Below are 18999 nucleotides of genomic sequence, written 5' to 3' on the forward strand. Positions count from 1 at the left end.
AGTCAGGGTCTTAAAGAAAAAGTTGGGAATGGGGGCAGAGAGAAGTAGAGAATGACTACTAATGATTTGTGGAGCTTTTTTTATGGCTGATGAAAACATTCTAAAATTGATTGTATTCAACTCTGTGAACCAACTAAAAACTACTGGATTGTATTCTTTAAATGGGTGGATTGTAAGATATGTGAATTATTCTCAGTAAAGCTACTTTTCAGAAAAGAGAAAGAAAAATTCACCTGGTGAGAAAACAAAGGAGGATGTATATAAATTCGGTGGCTGCTGCACTGTGTATAAAGATTTGTTAAGGCAAACTCCAAAAATAAACCAAACAAACAAGGAATAGAGGCAAAAAAATTTCAAATGAGAAGTGGGCTCTGAAAGAAAGGAGAATCTGACTTCTCCTTGTGTATCATAAGAAGTTGAAAAAGTATGGAGCAGGCTCAAAGAGACAGAAAATGAAATGTGAAAGTTAGAGACACAAAAAGCAGCGTACATGATGACAGAGAAGCACTCAAGGACTCCACACATAATATGTGGAGGTAACAAGATCTTATGCCCAAGGTCCAAGAAATGTTTCCAGCTAAATCCGTCCTGCTCCTGGATTGGACAGCTCTTATCAGAGAGATGGTTCCTGGGATGGGTGGAGAGGAACCCAGACGGTAACCAATGTTATTTCCATCTGCCTGCCAGATACCGGATGCTGAGTCTTATCAAAAAGCTGTTATCTTTCCCTATGCCAATGTCATTGAGAGTTCTACCTAACTTCTTCCAGCCTTTATGAACAAAACCTCAGTAGCACGGGAACTAGCACAAAGAATCAACAACTGGGACTTCATCTTATTAAAAAGCTTCTGCACTCCAAGAGAAACTTAACAACAGAGCTAAGAGACAACCTACAATATGGGAAGAAATTTTTAGCAGCTGTACCCCAGACAAATGTCTACTATCTAGAATATATAAAGAATTGAAAAAAAATCAGACCCCCCCCCAAATTAAAAGACCCAATTCAAAAATGGGTATCTGAAATAAACAGACATTTCTCAGACAAAGAAGTCAAAACAGCAAATAAATACATGAAAAAATGTTCAACATCACTGGTCATTCGAGAGATGCAGATGAAAACAACACTGAGATTCCACCTCACCCCACAAAGAATGGCTGCTATCAAGAAATCAACCATCTGGGCCAGGGATTTAGCTCAGTGGTTCCAGTGCTTGCCTTGCAAGTACAAGGTCCCGAGTTCGATCCCCGGTACCAAAAAAAAAAAAAAGAAAAAAGAAATCAACCAATAACAAATGCTGGCAGGGGTGTGGAGAGAAAGGAACCCTTCTCAGTTGTTGGTGGGAATGCAGACTGGTGCAACCACTGTGGAAATCAGTATGGAGATACCTCAAAGAACTAGGACTAGAGGTCCCATTTGACCCAGCTGTTTCCCTACTGGGTATCTTCCCCAAAGAATTAAAAGTATCATACCACAGTGACATATGTGCACTTATGTTTATAGTGGCACAATTTGTAATAGCCAAGGTTTGGAAACAGCCCATGTGCCCATCAACTGGAAACTGGATAAAGAAGATGTGTTTTTTTTTATAAAATGGAGTACTAATCAGCCATAAAGAATGAGAAACTAGAGTCATTTATAGCTAAATGGATGCATATTAAGGCCATACTCTTAAGTGAAATAAATAGGACACACATGTGTAAATACCGAATAGTATCTCTAGTGTGAGAAACTGAAAGTGTAAATAAGGATGAAAATGATTAAAACGAATAATTGATAATTTGAAATAGGAAAAGGTCCAAAGGTGGAGGAGTGGTGGGAGGGGAAGGGGAAAGGGAAAAAAATTATGAGAAAAAAAAAAATGGAAACAAAATCTATGTAAATAGGGAAGGGTGGTGGGGGTGAAGGGCACTTAGGTAATGGGGAAAAAAATAAGAACTAAGATACATCATGTTCAGGTACAAACACCCAATGATAAATGTAAATGTATTGTATACCTAAAATGTACCAATTAATATATAAATTAAAAAAAATATTTTAAAAACCTGTTATCTGAGAACAGTTGTCTGAAGAGCATAGCAAGGAGGAAGTGACCCAATACAATGGGTAGTGTTTTCTATCTCCCTGGCTCCAGGAAGCAGTAGCGATATAATGAACAACCCTCCAAAAGGAATAACTTATAAATTGATTTCACCTTATTTCACATCAATGTAGGAAAGAAGCAAGAATATTAAGAAGATAAAAGGTGAAAAAAAGTGAAATGGAAGGGTAAAGAAAAAGACGGAATAAACTAAAAGTAGACAAGACAGGATTACTATTAAATTACTTCATTGGGATTTTGAAGTGATGCTTTTTGGTATTTTTGTTTTTATTTGTATATTTATTTCAATAATAAAAATACTGTCATTGTGAAAAGCATTGATGTTGAAGTGAGATGCAATAAATAAAACAAATGGGAAATAAATGGGACACCTTTGTACATATACTTTTATAAACCTGTGTGAACTTGTCCCTTGTATATTTAACCTTGTGCACCTTGTATATCTGTAGAATAAATTCCTAGTAGTGGAAGTGCTAGGTTAAAGCTAGAAGCAGTTAAATTTTAATAAATACTTCCCTCTGAAACATCTGTATTATTTTTTCTCATCAATAATGAATGTCTTTTGCTTCATGACTCTAATGTTACTAAAGGCAGTAATGAAATGGAAATGTAGGAGCAATCAGGCTGTGCATGGGAAAGAACTTCAAATTGACTCTTAAACATTTGAGTCCTTAAATTAAATCTTCAGCATTCTTGTTTGATGACATCTGATGTAAAGCCTTAGCTTGCTCCATTTTGTTGGCTTTTCTCCGGTCTATTCTTACAAAGTTAAGCACTGGGTAAGTGGGAGGAAAGGAGTATTTTAAAGACACTTAGCTTATTGAATAAATTCTATGTGTCAAGCATCATATTAGCCATGCTATATTTGTTTTCTTTTTAAATTTTCAATATTAAAAATATAGCAGTATATCACAGATAATATCATAACAGAAGCGGTATTATTAGAGACAGAGAAGATGTACTGCACCTGGCACAGTAGTATATTACGTAGCTGTAATCCTAACTACTTAGGCGGCTGAAGCCTTTCTCAAATTTTTAAATAATAATTTTGTAGGGCTGGGGATTTAGCTCAGTGGTTCCAGTGCCTGCCTTGCAAGCACAAGGTCCCAAGTTCGATCCCCGGTACCAAATAATAATAATAACAATAATAATAATAATTTTGTGAAAAGCTTGGTACATAGCTCAGTGTGAAGGCTCTCTGATCAATCCCCAGTAATGTGCATACACACACACACACACACACACACACACACACACACACACACACATGGGCAAGGGACAGCTAAGTATGTAGCTCAGTGGTATAGCACTTAACCAACATTCATAAGGTTCTAGAACCACAAAAAAGAAAGATAGATCATAAACCTCAATGTTAAAGGTAAAACAATAAAATGTATAGAATATAATATTATATAATTTCTTAATGAACTTGGGAAAGCTGTCTTATATATGACAAAAAAGCCACTACACATAAAAGAGAAGATTAAATTAGACGTTACTAAAAAAGTAATTATGTTTATCCAGGGATCCCATTCATTAAGGCAAGCCATCAACTGAAGGAGACACTTATAATACATAGATCAAGCAAAAGACTTAGTATCCAGAATATATAAATATATTTTATACATCACTAAGAAAAAGACAACGTAATTAAAATCAGATTTAAATAGCCATTTCACAAAAGAAGATACTCAAATAATAAAGAAGTATATGAAAATATGCTTTAAAATATTAGCAATCAGGGATTGCTAAATAAATAAAAAATGCAGAGCAATATGGGTATCCTAGAATGGATAAAATTAGAAAGACTGACAGTTGAAAGGGTGGAAGTGAAACAATCATTTTGAAAAGTGTTTGACAGACCCAAACATTAGTTAAAGATGGTAAAAGGGGGCAGCAGCACTAGAAACAGGGACCCCTGTAATAGGGGTCACACGCTGGGGAAGAGAGATTGAATTTAACTACTGCCCCAATAAGAACGTGTTGAGATTTATAATCAAAGAGTAGGGTGGTGTCAGTGGAAAGAAAATCACTAAAAGGAAGCATCAGGATAAGATACAGGGTTTCTTGGGCTGGGGATTTAGCTCAGTGGTTTCGCCGCCTGCTGTGCAAGCTCAAGGACCTGAGTTCTAGCCCCCGTACCAAAAAAAAAAAAAAAAAAAAAAAAAAAAGATACAGGGTTTCTGGCTGAGCTACCTTGTTAGGATTACTGTGGAAGGAAGGCCAGGGTAACAGGATACTGAAGGTGGTCAACTCGAGACCCCCAGGTGAACAAACAACCGATAAGCCAAAACGCTGGCTAGGGGAGGGAAACAGGCGATGAAGGAGGGAGATGATCAATACCTATAATGGCCTTGGGACCGGCCGTAGCAGCAAGTACCTGCCTTATGTAATTTAGGAAATTGTGATTAACCATCAATTTGAAGGAGATTCTATCAATGATTTGACTTGTAACTTTTCTAAGGGAACAAGTGAGACACTTTGCACTCACCAAAACAAAAGCAAACCCTACATTATAATATTGGATGGAGCTGGACATGGCAAAAGTGAGTCTGAGCTATTCAAAGAGAGACTCATCTTAATGAACGTACTAGAGTCATTTTAATGAACAACCTCCGATCTGGTCCCCCCATATATGAGAACCCCAGTCACCTCCATCATTACCCATTCCTTGCAGATGCCAGTGGTTTTGCTGCCTGAGGCCAACCTGGCAGCCTTTGGAATCACTGGCCTTTCACACACGACAGGTCATGGATCTTCCTTTCCACCCAACTGCTGGAGGGGTTGAATGACACAGCCAGGAAGTTTAGGAGAATTAGAACCTGTGAAAGATGAGAAGGAGCCAGAGTTCCCTTCTCCTCCCTCCAGGGGACAGCTCCAGGCATGGTTCCTTTTTCCACCCTTAGGAGACAACCCCTAAGGGAAGGTAGTTCCCCTTGCAGGCTGATCTGCTGGATCTCCCTGGTGTATGGCATTGGACAGTTTATTAACACTTCTTTCACTGCCTCTCAGCACTCCCTGGTTCATTTTCCCTTCCCCTCATGTTCTTGCTGTGGAATTAACTCTTCAATAAACCATTAGATTATAAGCTTTGACTGAGGCTTGCTTTTCTAGGGAACTCAAACAATGACACATATTGCTGGGCATCTAGATACTTTTGAATCTACATTTTAAAATTTGGTATGTATAATACATTTATTCATTTTTTATATGAAAGCATCTAGAGAACCACTTCATCATTTTGTACTTCTTTATTTCAATGCTTCATTTTTAATTACTGAAGTTCATGTTAGCAGTAAGTACTTATTTAATTTTATGAACCAGTGAATGTCAAAGAAAAGGGAAAGACAAGATGAAATAGATGTCTACCACTACCTGAAGACAAAAGTAAATTTGGATAAGAGATATTTCCAAATACTTTGAATACAGAAATGTGGGTTTTCATTTGGGGTTTGGCAAACTTAAGCATCTATACAGTAGCTGACAATCTACAATTCATATTCTCAGAGAATATGAATTTCACATTTAATTTCAGCAAAATAAGTTAATATTATTAATTTAAACTTTATTGACTGTTGGGAGATGTGGAATAAAGAGGAGAGGGCTGATGAGGAAACTTGAAGGAGTTTGCTTTACAAAGTGGGATAGAAATTTTATCTTTTCTTTCTAATATAAAGTAATACATACTATCAATATTACTTGCTAATGCTTCTGGTGGATTGTCTAAAGGGAACACCAAGAGCTGCTGAGGTTATGTCAAGTTAGAGGAGAATAACAATAAAGACAACCATCAGTTATAATTAGATATCGAACATGCAAAATTAAGCCTCTGTTGGGCAGGGTTAGCAAGGGTTGGTGGTGGCGCTGGGTGGGTGAGTTTTCCTGGCTGGACAAACATTTGTAAGTAAACACATCCTTCAGTGTGTTAGGGATGAGTATTTCCAGGGAACTGCGTATGGGCTTCCCCACCCTCAAAAAACATCTGGCACAGCTGAAGGCAAACCCAACAATCCTTCTACATCGAAACACTTAAAAAGTACACAACTTGGTTAAGCAATAGCTGTTTTCATACTGAAGACAAATGCAATAATGAAACATTTCAGGTCAAGAGGTTAAAGTCCTGTGATAAACCACCTTTGATAAGTTGGAAAAATTGTGTGCATATTTTCATATATATAGGAGTAAGGAAAGTCCTCTCCCTAAGCAACATCGTCCAAAGTAGGATGTGCAGCCATGAGATCATTTAAGAGTTCTCTCTTCATCTTGGTCCTTCACTTTCTAGAAGGGGCCCTGAACAATTCCCTCATTCAGCTGAATAACAATGGCTATGAAGGAATTGTCATTGCAATTGACCCCACTGTGCCAGAAGATGAAGGACTCATTCAACAAATAAAGGCAAGTTCAAAGTTATACTTATTTATGCTTTGATAATGATCAATAGTAATGATCGTAACCAGCACAATATAGTGAACATAAATTCTCTCATTCTAGGTACATGACACTGGTAAGTTAATTTTTTATGTGTGAGTCTCAGTTTTTTCATGTGTGAAATGGAAATAATAACCCTTAACCATCAGAGTTCTTGTGAGGGATGAAATGAACACAGTGCACATAACTCAGCTCCATCATTGTCATTTAAGGAAGGATGCCTGTATTACTGACAGTGAGTTATTTCACTGAAAATGACTTCATTCTACACTGAAGCAGAGTCAGCTTCATTTGGCACATAATGTGAGATGCACAAAGGGGTATTTCTTTGCCTGATTTTACCACGGGCACATATCAGGCTCTCTTTTATTCTCCTAGTTGTAATCCCCTTCCCTATGATGCCAAATAAGAGCCCAGGATGCAAGCTCTGAGTTAAGAACAACCTGGAGCCTTCTGGGGAAGGAAATTGCATTTTGTCAACCCAGAAGCAAGGGTCATCTCAAGTCTGCTGAGGGCCAGCACCTCACCTTATTTCCTCTTTGGTGGGAGAAGGGAGACAATTAGATGCTTGGGGTTCTGGCAAAGGCATCCAAACTCTTGTTGAGCTGGAGGGATTAGAGGTCTTATACAACTGCAAACCACTAGAAATAAGAGAAAAAAGCCTTTTGAAAGAATGTGGAAGTAGCACATCCAGAAGCAGTATTGCATAAAGAATAAGAGTAATCTGTAAAATGGGAATGATAAAAAAATAGGATGTTATGAGGATAGAATAAAAAAATGCATGCATATAAAAGGAAACTGGGTGGAGAGTAAATAGGAAATCTGTACAATTTTTTGCAAGTCTGAAATCATCTGAAAACTTTAAAAATACCTTTAAAATACATCATATATATATATATATATATATATATAGCTCTATAAATAGTAGACATACTCACCAATCACATGTACCATTTTTATATCTCTAGATGGAAAGTGAATAATAGTACAAGGGCTCAGAGGTTCCTCTCCTAAAAATTTGGAGAAAGAACCATCACTACTTGTAAGGGGTTTTTTAGTCCTCACGCCATAGTTTCTGATTTCCTTCCTGTTCACTGACTGCTTCTTCTGACTCTTCTTTGTTGTCTCCTCCTCTGCCCACCTGGAAGTGCTAGAGCTCCCCTCCTTCCTCCATCAACACTCGCTGTCGGTCCTAGCAGACCCAATCCTCCCCAACCCCCTCTAGAGCAATCATTTGCAAGACTCGCACTACTATTTGGTCAAAATCCACCTCAGAGAGCCAGCACAGGCATTTAACATCATGGCTCTTTCATTTTAGAGAAATAAAGTTACATGTAATTAGAAAATATGTAGTATGCCATCTCCCTGTATCCACTTCTTAATACTATACTAAAAATGAAAGCCATCATAAAATGTAGTATTAAATTTAGTTTAATTTGGTACTAAATCCCAAAATTATTATAAGATTTGCCAAGGGTTGAGGTCATACTCACTTTGACTTTCTCTCTACTGCTGTTTGCTAAATCTCAATTTCTTCCTGAATTGTTCACTGATCCCCAAGAAAAGACATGCAATAGAATTACTAGGTGACATTTAACAAGAACTTACTTGTGCTTAGAAAGCACCATTCCTAGTGTATCACATGTTTGATTGCATTTGTTCCTAGCATCAACCTTATCAGGTAGTCACTATAATATTTCCCATTTAATAAATGGGGTAATTAGGACTCAGGATTAGAAAGTGTCCAAGTGGTCGAGCCAAGATTAGTGTCTTCTTCTAGCATCTGGATTGCCTACCACTACACTATGTCACAGAGTATGTGGTAAATGCTGAGAAGGTTTAGCTGCTATTATTAATAATGCTATCTCCACATTTCCCCTTCCCATCCAGTCTTTCCAAAGGTAAAATAGAGGTGTAAATTTAAAGGTTTGGTGTCCTAGTCTATTTTCAGTCATAATTGTTTGTTTCAGTATGTTTTCTTTCTTCCTAGGACATGGTCACTGAGGCATCTCCATACCTGTTTGAAGCTACAGAGAAAAGATTTTACTTCAAAAGTGTTTCCATTTTGATTCCTCAAAACTGGAAGACAAAACCTGACTATGTGAAACCAAAACTTGAGACCTACAAAAATGTGAGAATACCAAGTTCCTTTTTCACAGTTATTTTTCTTCTGTGATCCAGATTTTTTTTAAAAAATTAAAACCCTCCTGAATCAAATGGAATTGTTTGAAAATACTCCAGTGTAGTTGCTGAAATGTTGTGGTGATTAAAAAACAAACAACTTTTTTTTTTAAACCTCAGGCTGATGTTCTGGTTGAACCTAATCAACCAGGTAATGAAGAGCCCTATACTGAGCAGGTTGGAAAGTGTGGAGATAAAGGTGAAAGAATTCATTTCACTCCTGACTTCTTAGCGGGAAAGATGTTGAATCAATATGGACTCCAAGGTATTGGCACAAATAAAATGTTCTATTATATCACTCATAATCCAATAATTGTATTTTCAAAGTGAATATGTAATAGTAGTATCTTTGTGAATTAGCCCATATAAGCTAAATAAACTGACAAAGCATGTTTTTTTGTGTAAAATTCAGAACAAAGCATTTCCCAGCTATACCTTATTATTTTGCATATATGTGTAAATGTAGTATTTTAATTTAGAAATTATCATAGTATCAGCTTATAACTATAAAATAGTTTAATACAGTATGTAGTGTTAGCTTTCTATAGATCTGTGAGGGACCTAAATGAAACCTCCTACCTGCAACTCGGGTGTCAGCCACCAGAGGGTGTAGATTCACGGTGCTGGTGTTTTCAGACCAGTGCTTTGTAATTACAAACAGCTCCTGTTAAATGTGGACCCTGACTCAGCAGGCACCAGAAGAGACCCAGGGCCTGGGGGGTACTGACACTCCTGGTTTCTGTGCCACACTCTTGAGTAGCATGCAGAGTATCCTTCAGCATTCAAAAGCCTGCTACTAAAAAAAGTCCAGTTTTCTTTTGCAAAATAAAACCCTATCATTCCTACGTGAGCTTTACCCAGCAATCTTTCAAGGAAATATTGAAATAAACAAGAAACAAGTATATATATATAATGTGATTTTGAAGTATAATAAAATATATTGGTTAATAAATAATTGTGTTGAATTGATTTACCTAGCTGCCCCATCCCACTCCTGAGTCCCTTCCATCCACCATGGCACATCTTTATGATGTCCCCTTTCTGTGTTGTGGCTCCACTCCTACACCGTCACAGTCTGACCTTACCTGTAAGAAGCCATCAGCTGTTCCCCCAGCGCCTACTGAATAAAGTCTCAATCCTTAGTGTCCCATATCAGGGCTCCCTTAGTATGCCACGCTCATATAACTCTCCAGATGCAGCCTACCTTGGAATTTACAATTCAGAAAAACTAAACTGTACCTAAATTACCAAGATCCATCCAAACTTAACAGATATTTAACCAGATGCCTATTAATTTCAAGATACCATGTGCTCAGACATGACAGTGAAGGAGTCATACTGCCTGTCCTTATAAGACAGGTGTCTGGTGTGGGAGACTAGGAAGGAAGCAGCAACGACCATACTATCTAAGTGTCCTAATGGAATATATTGAAAGCTTAAAGGAGAGCACCTGGTCTAGCCTGAGCATGTCAGGAAAGGCTTGTAGGCAGACAGAAGCTTCACTTTGAAACAACAGTGGGAGTTAGCCTGGCAGAGACAGGGAAAGGATATTCCACCAAGAAGAAAACTGTGACAAGAACCGGAGATGAACAAGAAGACATGATGCATGAAGCATGATGTGGCCTAGAATACAGAAGCTCAGGAATTCATCTCAATGATAGAGTTTCAGAAGTGGGTGGGGAACAGCAAGAAATATGGCTGCAGAAAGGAGCAAGACCTGAAACATCAGGTACATCATCTCCCTTGCTAAAGAGTTGGATCTGGCACCATGAGGCATTTCATTTATTGGATCTTGCCTGTTTCCTACCCAACCACGGGCTGTGTGGGGAAGGGTCAGTGTCTCTTCCTTGTGTGAATAACTGCCTGGCACATACTAGGTGCCTGATTAACATTTGATAAACGAAAATGAGTATTTATGCTTTACAGAAGTGTACGTTTGTCATATTAGATCACTCTTCAGAAATCAAACCTCTAATGTAAAAAATAAAATAAAATAAAACTTAGCTGGAGATAGTGGTGCATGCCTGTAATCCCAGCACTCTGGAGACTGAGGCAGGAGGATTGCAGTGGGTTTGAGGCCATCCTGGGGAACATAGTGAATTCAAGGCTAGCCTGAGACTACATAGTGAGACCCTGTCTCAGGAAAAAAAAAAACTGTCAAAACATAATAAACATTTGGAAGAGCTGCTTTCTGCTCTAACCAGGTTATCTTACCATTCTTATTGTACTCAGATGTCTAAAATATTTTCTCACAGGCAGGGTCTTTGTCCATGAATGGGCTCATCTACGATGGGGAGTGTTTGATGAATACAATAATGATGAGAAATTCTACTTATTAAAAAACAAACCTGAAGCAGTAAGGTATGTGCATTTGGACTTCATCTTTGTCAAACTATTTTAAATTACAGCCAGTTTCTTCTTGAATTGGTTACTTTAAAATCAGTCTTTGTATTTTTTTTAATTCATTCTCTCAATGCATTCTTTTTGATTTCAACAAAACTACTGCTTCGCATTCTTTTGAGTGCATCAGTTAATTGAAATCTCTACTTTGCAACTATAAATCATTTGCCCCTTTGAAAAATAATAGTGTGACAACTATAATAAGTCCATGGGCGCCATGTGTAGTGTCTGTCTCCCTGCCCCAGAATCACTGATGTAAGGAGAGCTGATGGGGCTCAAGACAAAACGATATAGTGTGTGGACTTTGTCAGTACAAGTGGGTCTGGGGGCGACTGGAACTTACCTGAAAGACAAGCAGATATCAAAACAAAGCAAAAAAATCTTCACAGTTTGAATTAAACAAACACAAGGCCCAGTAGGATCTTCCAGCAATCCAAAAATGTAATGTTAGGTAGGAAGGAGCTATAGTATATCAAGGAAAGCAAAAAATAAATGAGTATTCAAAAAGTCTCAAAATCAACTTGACAAAATTACACATTTATTCATGAATTAAAAAGTAATAACCTCCTTTGGAAAAATAAAAGTTGGTACAACACCCTTTCTGCTTCCAGTCTGTCTGGACTGATGATTCCTTAAGGAGGTTGCTCAGCTTTGGTTCATTATTAGCCTTGACTTGGTACAGTCATTGTCAAGGGGGCTGCAGTGGGCTCAGGCCTCAACTTGACCTCCCACATGAATGCTGCTGTTCTCCACATTTCTCTGTCATTCTTACATTCAAGCTCTTTAAGTATTGTCTGCCCCATTACATTGTCCCTCATCATTGGTGCTCTTCAGCCATAAGTGGACACTAGGTATAATACTAAGTCCACACACAGCCTCTCAGATTCCTTCAGCTGTGACAGCCACATCCCAGGGTCACTTCCATGATATAACACATGCTGGTTGACCTTTCAGATCTCAGCCAATGAGCACTATTTCAAACCCAACATCTGCCTGTCTCACTTCCCTTTTCTAAGCTTCCAGATAATGAAGACACTGTATCTTTCTTTGAAAGAAAGGCTGATTCACACATCTTCCTTTCTGAGATATTCTAGAAATATTCATATATCAGCATGTTCTTCCTTCCACAGTAACTATGTATACTACATTGGCAAAGCTAATATGATGGTCATGTCCTCTTAAAAATAAATTTTATAATAACACACTAATAATATGTATTGCTTCTTACCTTCCAAACTTTTAAATTATTCTTTAGGCCTAGAAGCAATCACCAAAATGACAGTACTTCCTAAAACAGAAGGTTACTCCCTGAATTTGACATGACATCTGTGAAAACCAAGTCTATACCCTATTTCATGAAGAAACACTAGACACATTCCCAGGAATGAGATAAAGATGGCCACACTTATCCAGATTTGTTTAAGAAGTTGTAGTTATGCAGTAACATGTGAAACTTGGGAGGTACTAAAATGGAACAGACAGAAAGGAAGAGAAAAAGGGCTTTTATGCAGATGATGCATAGTCCATTTACAAAGCCCAAGGGAATAAGTTGAAATTAAAATCAACAAGGTAGCTGGGCATGGTGGCATGCACCTGTAATCCCACCACTTGGAAGGTCAAGGAAGGAAGATTGCTGTGAGTTTGAGGCCAGCCTGGGCTACATAGCAAGACCCTGCATCAAAAATAAATAAATAAATAAACAAACAAATACATAAATACAACAAGGTGACCAGATACAAAATAAACAGTCAAATTGCTTTTCAATGAATTAGCAGTAATTACTTCAAAAATACAATGGAAAAAATACTCTACTTAAGGTAGCAATTCAGTAAAAAAACTCTTAGAAATGTGAAAGATGTATTTGAAGAAATTATAAATTCTTTCCAAAACACTTAAAAGAAAATCAAGATAAATTAAGAAACTTTTAATTCATGAAAGACACAAATTCAATGAAGATTCATATGTAGATTTTATGAAACTTTAGTAAAAAAAAATAAAATAAATTTTTATCTCATTTCAAAAATCCTAGAGTTTATTCAACTGAGATAACTTTTGAAAAAATCATAATAAAGGGAACTTTTACCTATCAAATTTTTAATATACTATAAGACTAAAAACAATATGATTTACAGTCATTTACATGTATGAGTCACTATTTAATATAGTTTGAATTCCAAATCTATGAGAAAAGAAAGGAATTCATAAGATAGGAGGAAAATTTTTAATTGTATGGAAAAAATTAACAGATCTTTCAACTGGGTAGACTCATTAAATGTAAAAATAAAATTATAATGCAAACTGGAATAATATAAACAAGTATCAAGTGCCTGCATAGTGAAGCTCTTTCGAAGCATTTGGGAACTGGAAAAAGACATAATTAAGAGACTGGCCAGCTGTACTAGAACATTCTTGTAATCCCAGCTGAGGCAGGAGGATTTCAAGTTTGAGCCCAGCCTGGGCAACTTAACAAGAACTTTTCTTAAAATAAGATTTTTTAAAATGGCTGAGATGTAGCTCAGTAGTAGAAGCCTTGCCTAAAATGTGTGAGGCCTTTGGTTCAATCTCCAGTACAAGGAGAAAAAAAATACATATATATATTTATGATATGTATGATATATATATGATATATATAATTAAAAGAACAAAGGAAGATAAATGTCACTACATATAAATTAAAATTTTTGTTGAACACAAATCAAACATAAACTAAATAAAAAGGTTAAAAAGCAGAAAATGATATTTATCAAAAGAAAAATAAAAGCTTTTTGAAGCCTAGAATTGAAACATATTAAGAACTCTTGAATCCTGTAAGAAAAATCGGCAAAAGAGAAGAATATATAATTCATAAAAGAAGAAATAAAAATGGCCAATAAACATATAATGTTCATACTTACTAGTAACCAAAGAGATGCAAATTGAACAAAAAAAGAGATTCATCTATTACCTAGAAAGTTATTGTCACAGGGTTGATAGTGCCCACAAATAGTTGTTAGAGCATAAATTTGGTCAATCAACTTTTCTGGCAAGAGATTTGGGTGCTACATACCAAATCTTTTTTTTCTGTTTTTTTACCCAATAATTTCATGTTTAAAAATCCATTTTAAGGAAATAATAGAACAACCCAAATCAACAGGCTTTAAGACGTTTAAACTTTAGATCTGATAATTTGCTCTGGGAATTAATTGTATGACAAACTTGAAAATATAATCAAAACTTATTGTAAAATTTTGCTTATTCGTTAGTGTTTTATTTTTAGTGTTGACAAGTTAGGGGAGAAATTAAATAAAGTATGCTGAATTTATATTGTAGTATCAAAAGGTGAAATTATAAAAATCACATTTTGAAAGAATATTAAATTTTAGAACATACTAACATACTAAATTTTTTAAAAGCAGAAAACAGCTATCTGTGCAATATAATACTGTTTTGTAGAATGAGATGGAAATGCTTCAACATGTTAACAGTAGTTTATTTCTGATGGTGAAACATGGTTTTTTCTTGTACTTTCTTTTTCTTCCTTTTACTTTTTATGATTTTTTCCAAATATTCTATAATATTCATGTACTGTTTATATAATCAAAACTAATTAAAAAATAAAAGATGGGGAAAATAACTCCATTTATAACAACAAAGTTCATAGCATATAAAAATTTTACAATATCCATGAACATAAAGGGTCTATGCAAAACTGTGTGAAATAAACTAATTGAAAAAAGCAAATTAAACAGGAAATGTCAGCACATCTCTTGGAGAAAACAAAGAGGGCTCCTGATTTTCAAGGGTCCAGAATAGATTAGGAGGCGGCTAAAGACTTTGATCCTTGTAAATGTTGATAGCAGCCATAGCCAGACTTAGTTTTCTGCTGCATAAAAATAAACTCTGATACCGAGGGGTCCCCTCAGATACTTTCTACCAAGCAGAAATGACTTTTAATGAAAATTCAGTAATTTTGCTAAAGGCACGTATTTGTTTCTTGAATTATAAAAAGAAATCATAGACAAGCAACTTATCAGAAACTGAACATAGTCTACCTCTTTGAAATGATTACATTGCCTAAATAGCTAACCTTAATCTATTTTCAGATGTTCAGCAGATATTACTGGAAAATATGAAGAAGTTAAGTGCCAGGGGGGCAGTTGTGTTGTAGGACGACCATGCAGTTTTGACAAAGTAACAGGACTGTATAAAGAGGGATGTGAGTTCATACCACATAAGCAACAGACTGTGAAGACTTCCATAATGTTTGCACAAAGTATTGATTCTGTAAGTACCTTATTTTTCCCCCCAGACTCTTACCAATTTAGTAAGGCTTTTCCTTTGTCCTCCAATGGAAGATTGAATTTCAGAGAACATTTTTTGGAGAAATTATCAGCTTTAAGGAAAAATCAACAGCTGATTCTTTCTGAGACAAACTGGGAGCACAAAATCAGGGATAAAGTCATAGCATTCCTAGTATTCTGTCCTACGTACATTCTTTCTTCTGCATCATCTTTCTTCTATCAGCTTTTAATTTGTAAGTGCTTAGAATTACTTCAGCTACTCTTACCTTCATGCAAACACAAAAACTTTTAGTTAAATAAGACGTTTACCCAGGAAGATTAGGTGGTTCTTTTCATTAGTTAAGAATGAAAATAATGAACAATAGTCCTTACTTCAACTTCCAAAAAACTCTTTTCTGCTTGCGTATTTGCCTTTAATTGTCAACCAAAACTTTCTATCATTTAAAGATCACTAATACTCTTAGGGAGTTCTTTCATAATTTTAGTAGCTTTAAACAGTGTAAAAATACTGTTTTGGTTTGGTTTGATTTGATTTGTTGAAATAGGGTTTTGCTACGCTGACCTTGAACTTGGGATCTATCTGCATCAGCTTCCTGAGTGCTGGGATAACAGATGTGCACCATCATGGCAGGCTTACTGCTTGTTTTCAATGATCAAGTAGTCATAAATGAACTTCACTATCCATATTAATGTTAAATATATACATCAGCAAATTTCCACAAGATAAAATGAAATGCATCAGCTACTTGACTTTAGTGGGGAGTCCTTTTTATCTTCTAGTATCCTACATAAAATTAAGTTTTCCCAGTGGAATAGAGGGTGATATAATTTACCAGAGTCTATCAATAACAATGTGATGTAATTTTAAAAATCTGATGAACTACGGCTCACCAGGCCTCTCTCTCAATCTGTCTTTTTAGTCCACTCCCAGACCTATTAAGAAACTTTCAGGAAGGGCTCAGAAAATATACAGATGATCTTTAACTTATGGTGGGGCTAAGTATCCCAAAAAACTCATTTTAAATTGAAAATAATGTAATTTGAGAATTGATTTAATACTCCGAACTTACAGGGCATCGTAGCTTCGCAATGTAGTGAGCCAAAGTATGGGCTGTTTATGAGCTGCTGGACTGGGAACCATGGCTCACTGCCACTCTTCCAGCATCTTGAGAGAATATCTCATTCAGGAAAGGACGAAAATACAAAGTACAGTTTTTACTGAATATCTGCCCCTGTTGCACCACCAAAGTTGAAAAATCATAAGATGTACCACTGGAAGTCAAGAGCCATGGATGTTTTAAATTAGCTACCGAGTTAAATTTGATGTAGCTTTAGGGAATTCTGGTTGAGGTTCACGTAAAAGTTTTTCAGGTTTCCTTGTTAAAAACTAGCCATACTGATAATATGGGAACACTACCAAAACTGATGAGGTGGAAAATGAAAATACAGAGAAAAGTAAGTGTTTTACAAGTAATGATTACTTTCTAAATCATTAAACTCCCAGATATGTAAGATTTTTAATTGAATGATAATATTATACAGCCACTGAGAGGAGGAACTAGGTTATTCCTTCTTTGTATATTGAGCTTCCCTTTTTAGTTCCCCAAATGCTATGGACATAAACACCAAGAAAATAAAAAGGAACCACTTTCTACTGGCTGTTAGTAATGACCCTGTTGCATGTATTTTTATGTTATTCTTGCATAATAAACATCATCATTTTGTAGATTAAAGAATTGAGGAGTAAAAGCAACAAACTTAATATTGAGCTTTTTTCCCCTAACACTGAGTGTTTATTATGTGTTAGACACAGGACCAAATTTTGAGAAAGTAAAATTTAATGAGAAAGATTTCTTAAATATATGGTTTTATAGCCCAATGCGTGCACCACAATGTAAAAAAGACCTTAGTGAAGTTTCTACATTGTACTGTAAGCTCACGAATTGTTAATTAGAAATTCTCTGAGGAAGGACAGAAAATGAGAAAGCATTTCAGAAGTGACCTTCCGGCTGAAACACAAGGTAGATATATACAGTGCAGGAGAGCCACAAGGAACTTCTTGTCCAAGTATCATGAGCAGAGGCACTGGGCTAAAGAAGTCTGGCACATATGGGGACTAATAGGAAATAGTGGGAGAAAATAGATACCAGGAATGTGTAGCCAGAATGAGAACAAAGAGTGAAACAAAAATGTAAATTATGGAGATTGCTGTTTACTATGTGAAGGAGTCCGGCTTATGGTATGTGAGAAATGATAAACCTCAAAAGGATTTAATGTACAAAAGTAAGAAGGAAGACACCTCAGGCAGCTGTGGGGTGGACCAATGGGAGGAAAAACAATACGGAAAATTCAGACAGGAAATTACAGTAGTCTGAAGGAGGGACTCTGAGGGCTTAGATCATGAAAATTCCATTAGAAAACGAGAAATAATGATGAATTGGAGAGATGGTGAAATGTATTGATTTTAGTTATTTTGTAGTGGGGGAGGAAGGCAGCAAAACTTTCAGTTTCCAGATACAGGCAACTGGAGGTTAGTGGGGACATCAAGTTAGGTAATACACGAGGAGAAGGAGCAGTGTTGGAGAAAAGTGAGAGATCATTTATGAACATGTAGCGTTACAGAGCCAGAGGGACACCAAGTGGATCTCAGAGAGCTGGAATGATGGATGTTGAAAGTTGGAACGAGGGGTATTGGTCAATGAGTGGTAGGTAAGAAAGTGAAGTTTACTGGTGCAAGGAGGGAGGAAGAAGATAGTATCAGGAGAGGAGTGCAGAAAAGTGTGGTGAGAAGAGAGCTGTGATGACTTGGAACTGCAAGCCTGAGGATTACAAAGGAGGTAAATGGATTTCTACCTACAGTAGAAACAGTAGAAACTACCTAGTGTAGGTAAATGGATTTCTGAGAGGCACTAAAGGTACGTTGAAGTGGAAGACATGGTGTGAGGTGGCAGCTCCAAATTATGGCTAAGATTTTCCCCAGAATCCTCTGTAGTAGTTGTGGTGTAGAGCCATGGTGAGAGGTTAGCAAGGCAGACTGGGAAAAAGAGATGGGAATTTAAATTATTTGATATTTTTAAAAGTAATTTATTGTTAACTGTATTATTTTATTGACAATTTCAGGTGGTTGGGTTCTGTACGGAAAAAAATCACAATAAAGTAGCCCCAAACATGCAAAACCAAAAATGTAACCTCCGGAGCACATGGGATGTGATCAGCGATTCTGAGGACTTTAAGAAAACCACTCCTATGACGACAGACCCACCCAATCCCACCTTCTCATTGCTGCAGATTGGACAAAGAATTGTGTGTTTAGTCCTTGATAAATCTGGAAGCATGGCGGTACGTTCACTGAGCCTTAGTCTTTCCTGGGTCCCTCATAAATATGTGTATGATATGAACTGGAATACAACTTTGAACTGGCTGGAAATAAATACATCCCCAGAATTAGAACAGTTACAATATCACTGTCATCAGACCTGCCCACCTTACTTCATTCCACAGAGATTTGGCATCAGTTGCCTTATTTACCAAATTAACCTGGTTTTAATTTATGAGCAAAGATTTGATAAGTTACATAAACTTAATTTTTTAAATGTTTCATTGACATTATG

General features: G+C 36.5%; 1 protein-coding gene across 1 annotated transcript in view; it reads left to right on the top strand.

Annotated features, from left to right (window-relative positions):
- The first annotated feature begins 6292 nt into the window (after positions 1 to 6292).
- The window catches only part of Clca1 (chloride channel accessory 1), a 31460-nt gene continuing 18753 nt past the window's right edge, over positions 6293 to 18999 (top strand). Inside the window, exons 1-6 of the mRNA XM_004841341.3 lie at positions 6293 to 6494; positions 8518 to 8658; positions 8829 to 8973; positions 10964 to 11069; positions 15191 to 15371; positions 18509 to 18727. Coding sequence (XP_004841398.1) covers positions 6333 to 6494; positions 8518 to 8658; positions 8829 to 8973; positions 10964 to 11069; positions 15191 to 15371; positions 18509 to 18727 — 954 coding nt within the window. The 5' untranslated portion in view covers positions 6293 to 6332. The remainder of the gene's footprint in view (positions 6495 to 8517; positions 8659 to 8828; positions 8974 to 10963; positions 11070 to 15190; positions 15372 to 18508; positions 18728 to 18999) is intronic.

The sequence above is a fragment of the Heterocephalus glaber genome, unplaced genomic scaffold (genome assembly GCF_053883595.1).
Source record: "Heterocephalus glaber isolate CG9 unplaced genomic scaffold, H.glaber_assembly_v1.0 deba00001442, whole genome shotgun sequence".
NCBI lineage: Eukaryota > Metazoa > Chordata > Mammalia > Rodentia > Bathyergidae > Heterocephalus > Heterocephalus glaber.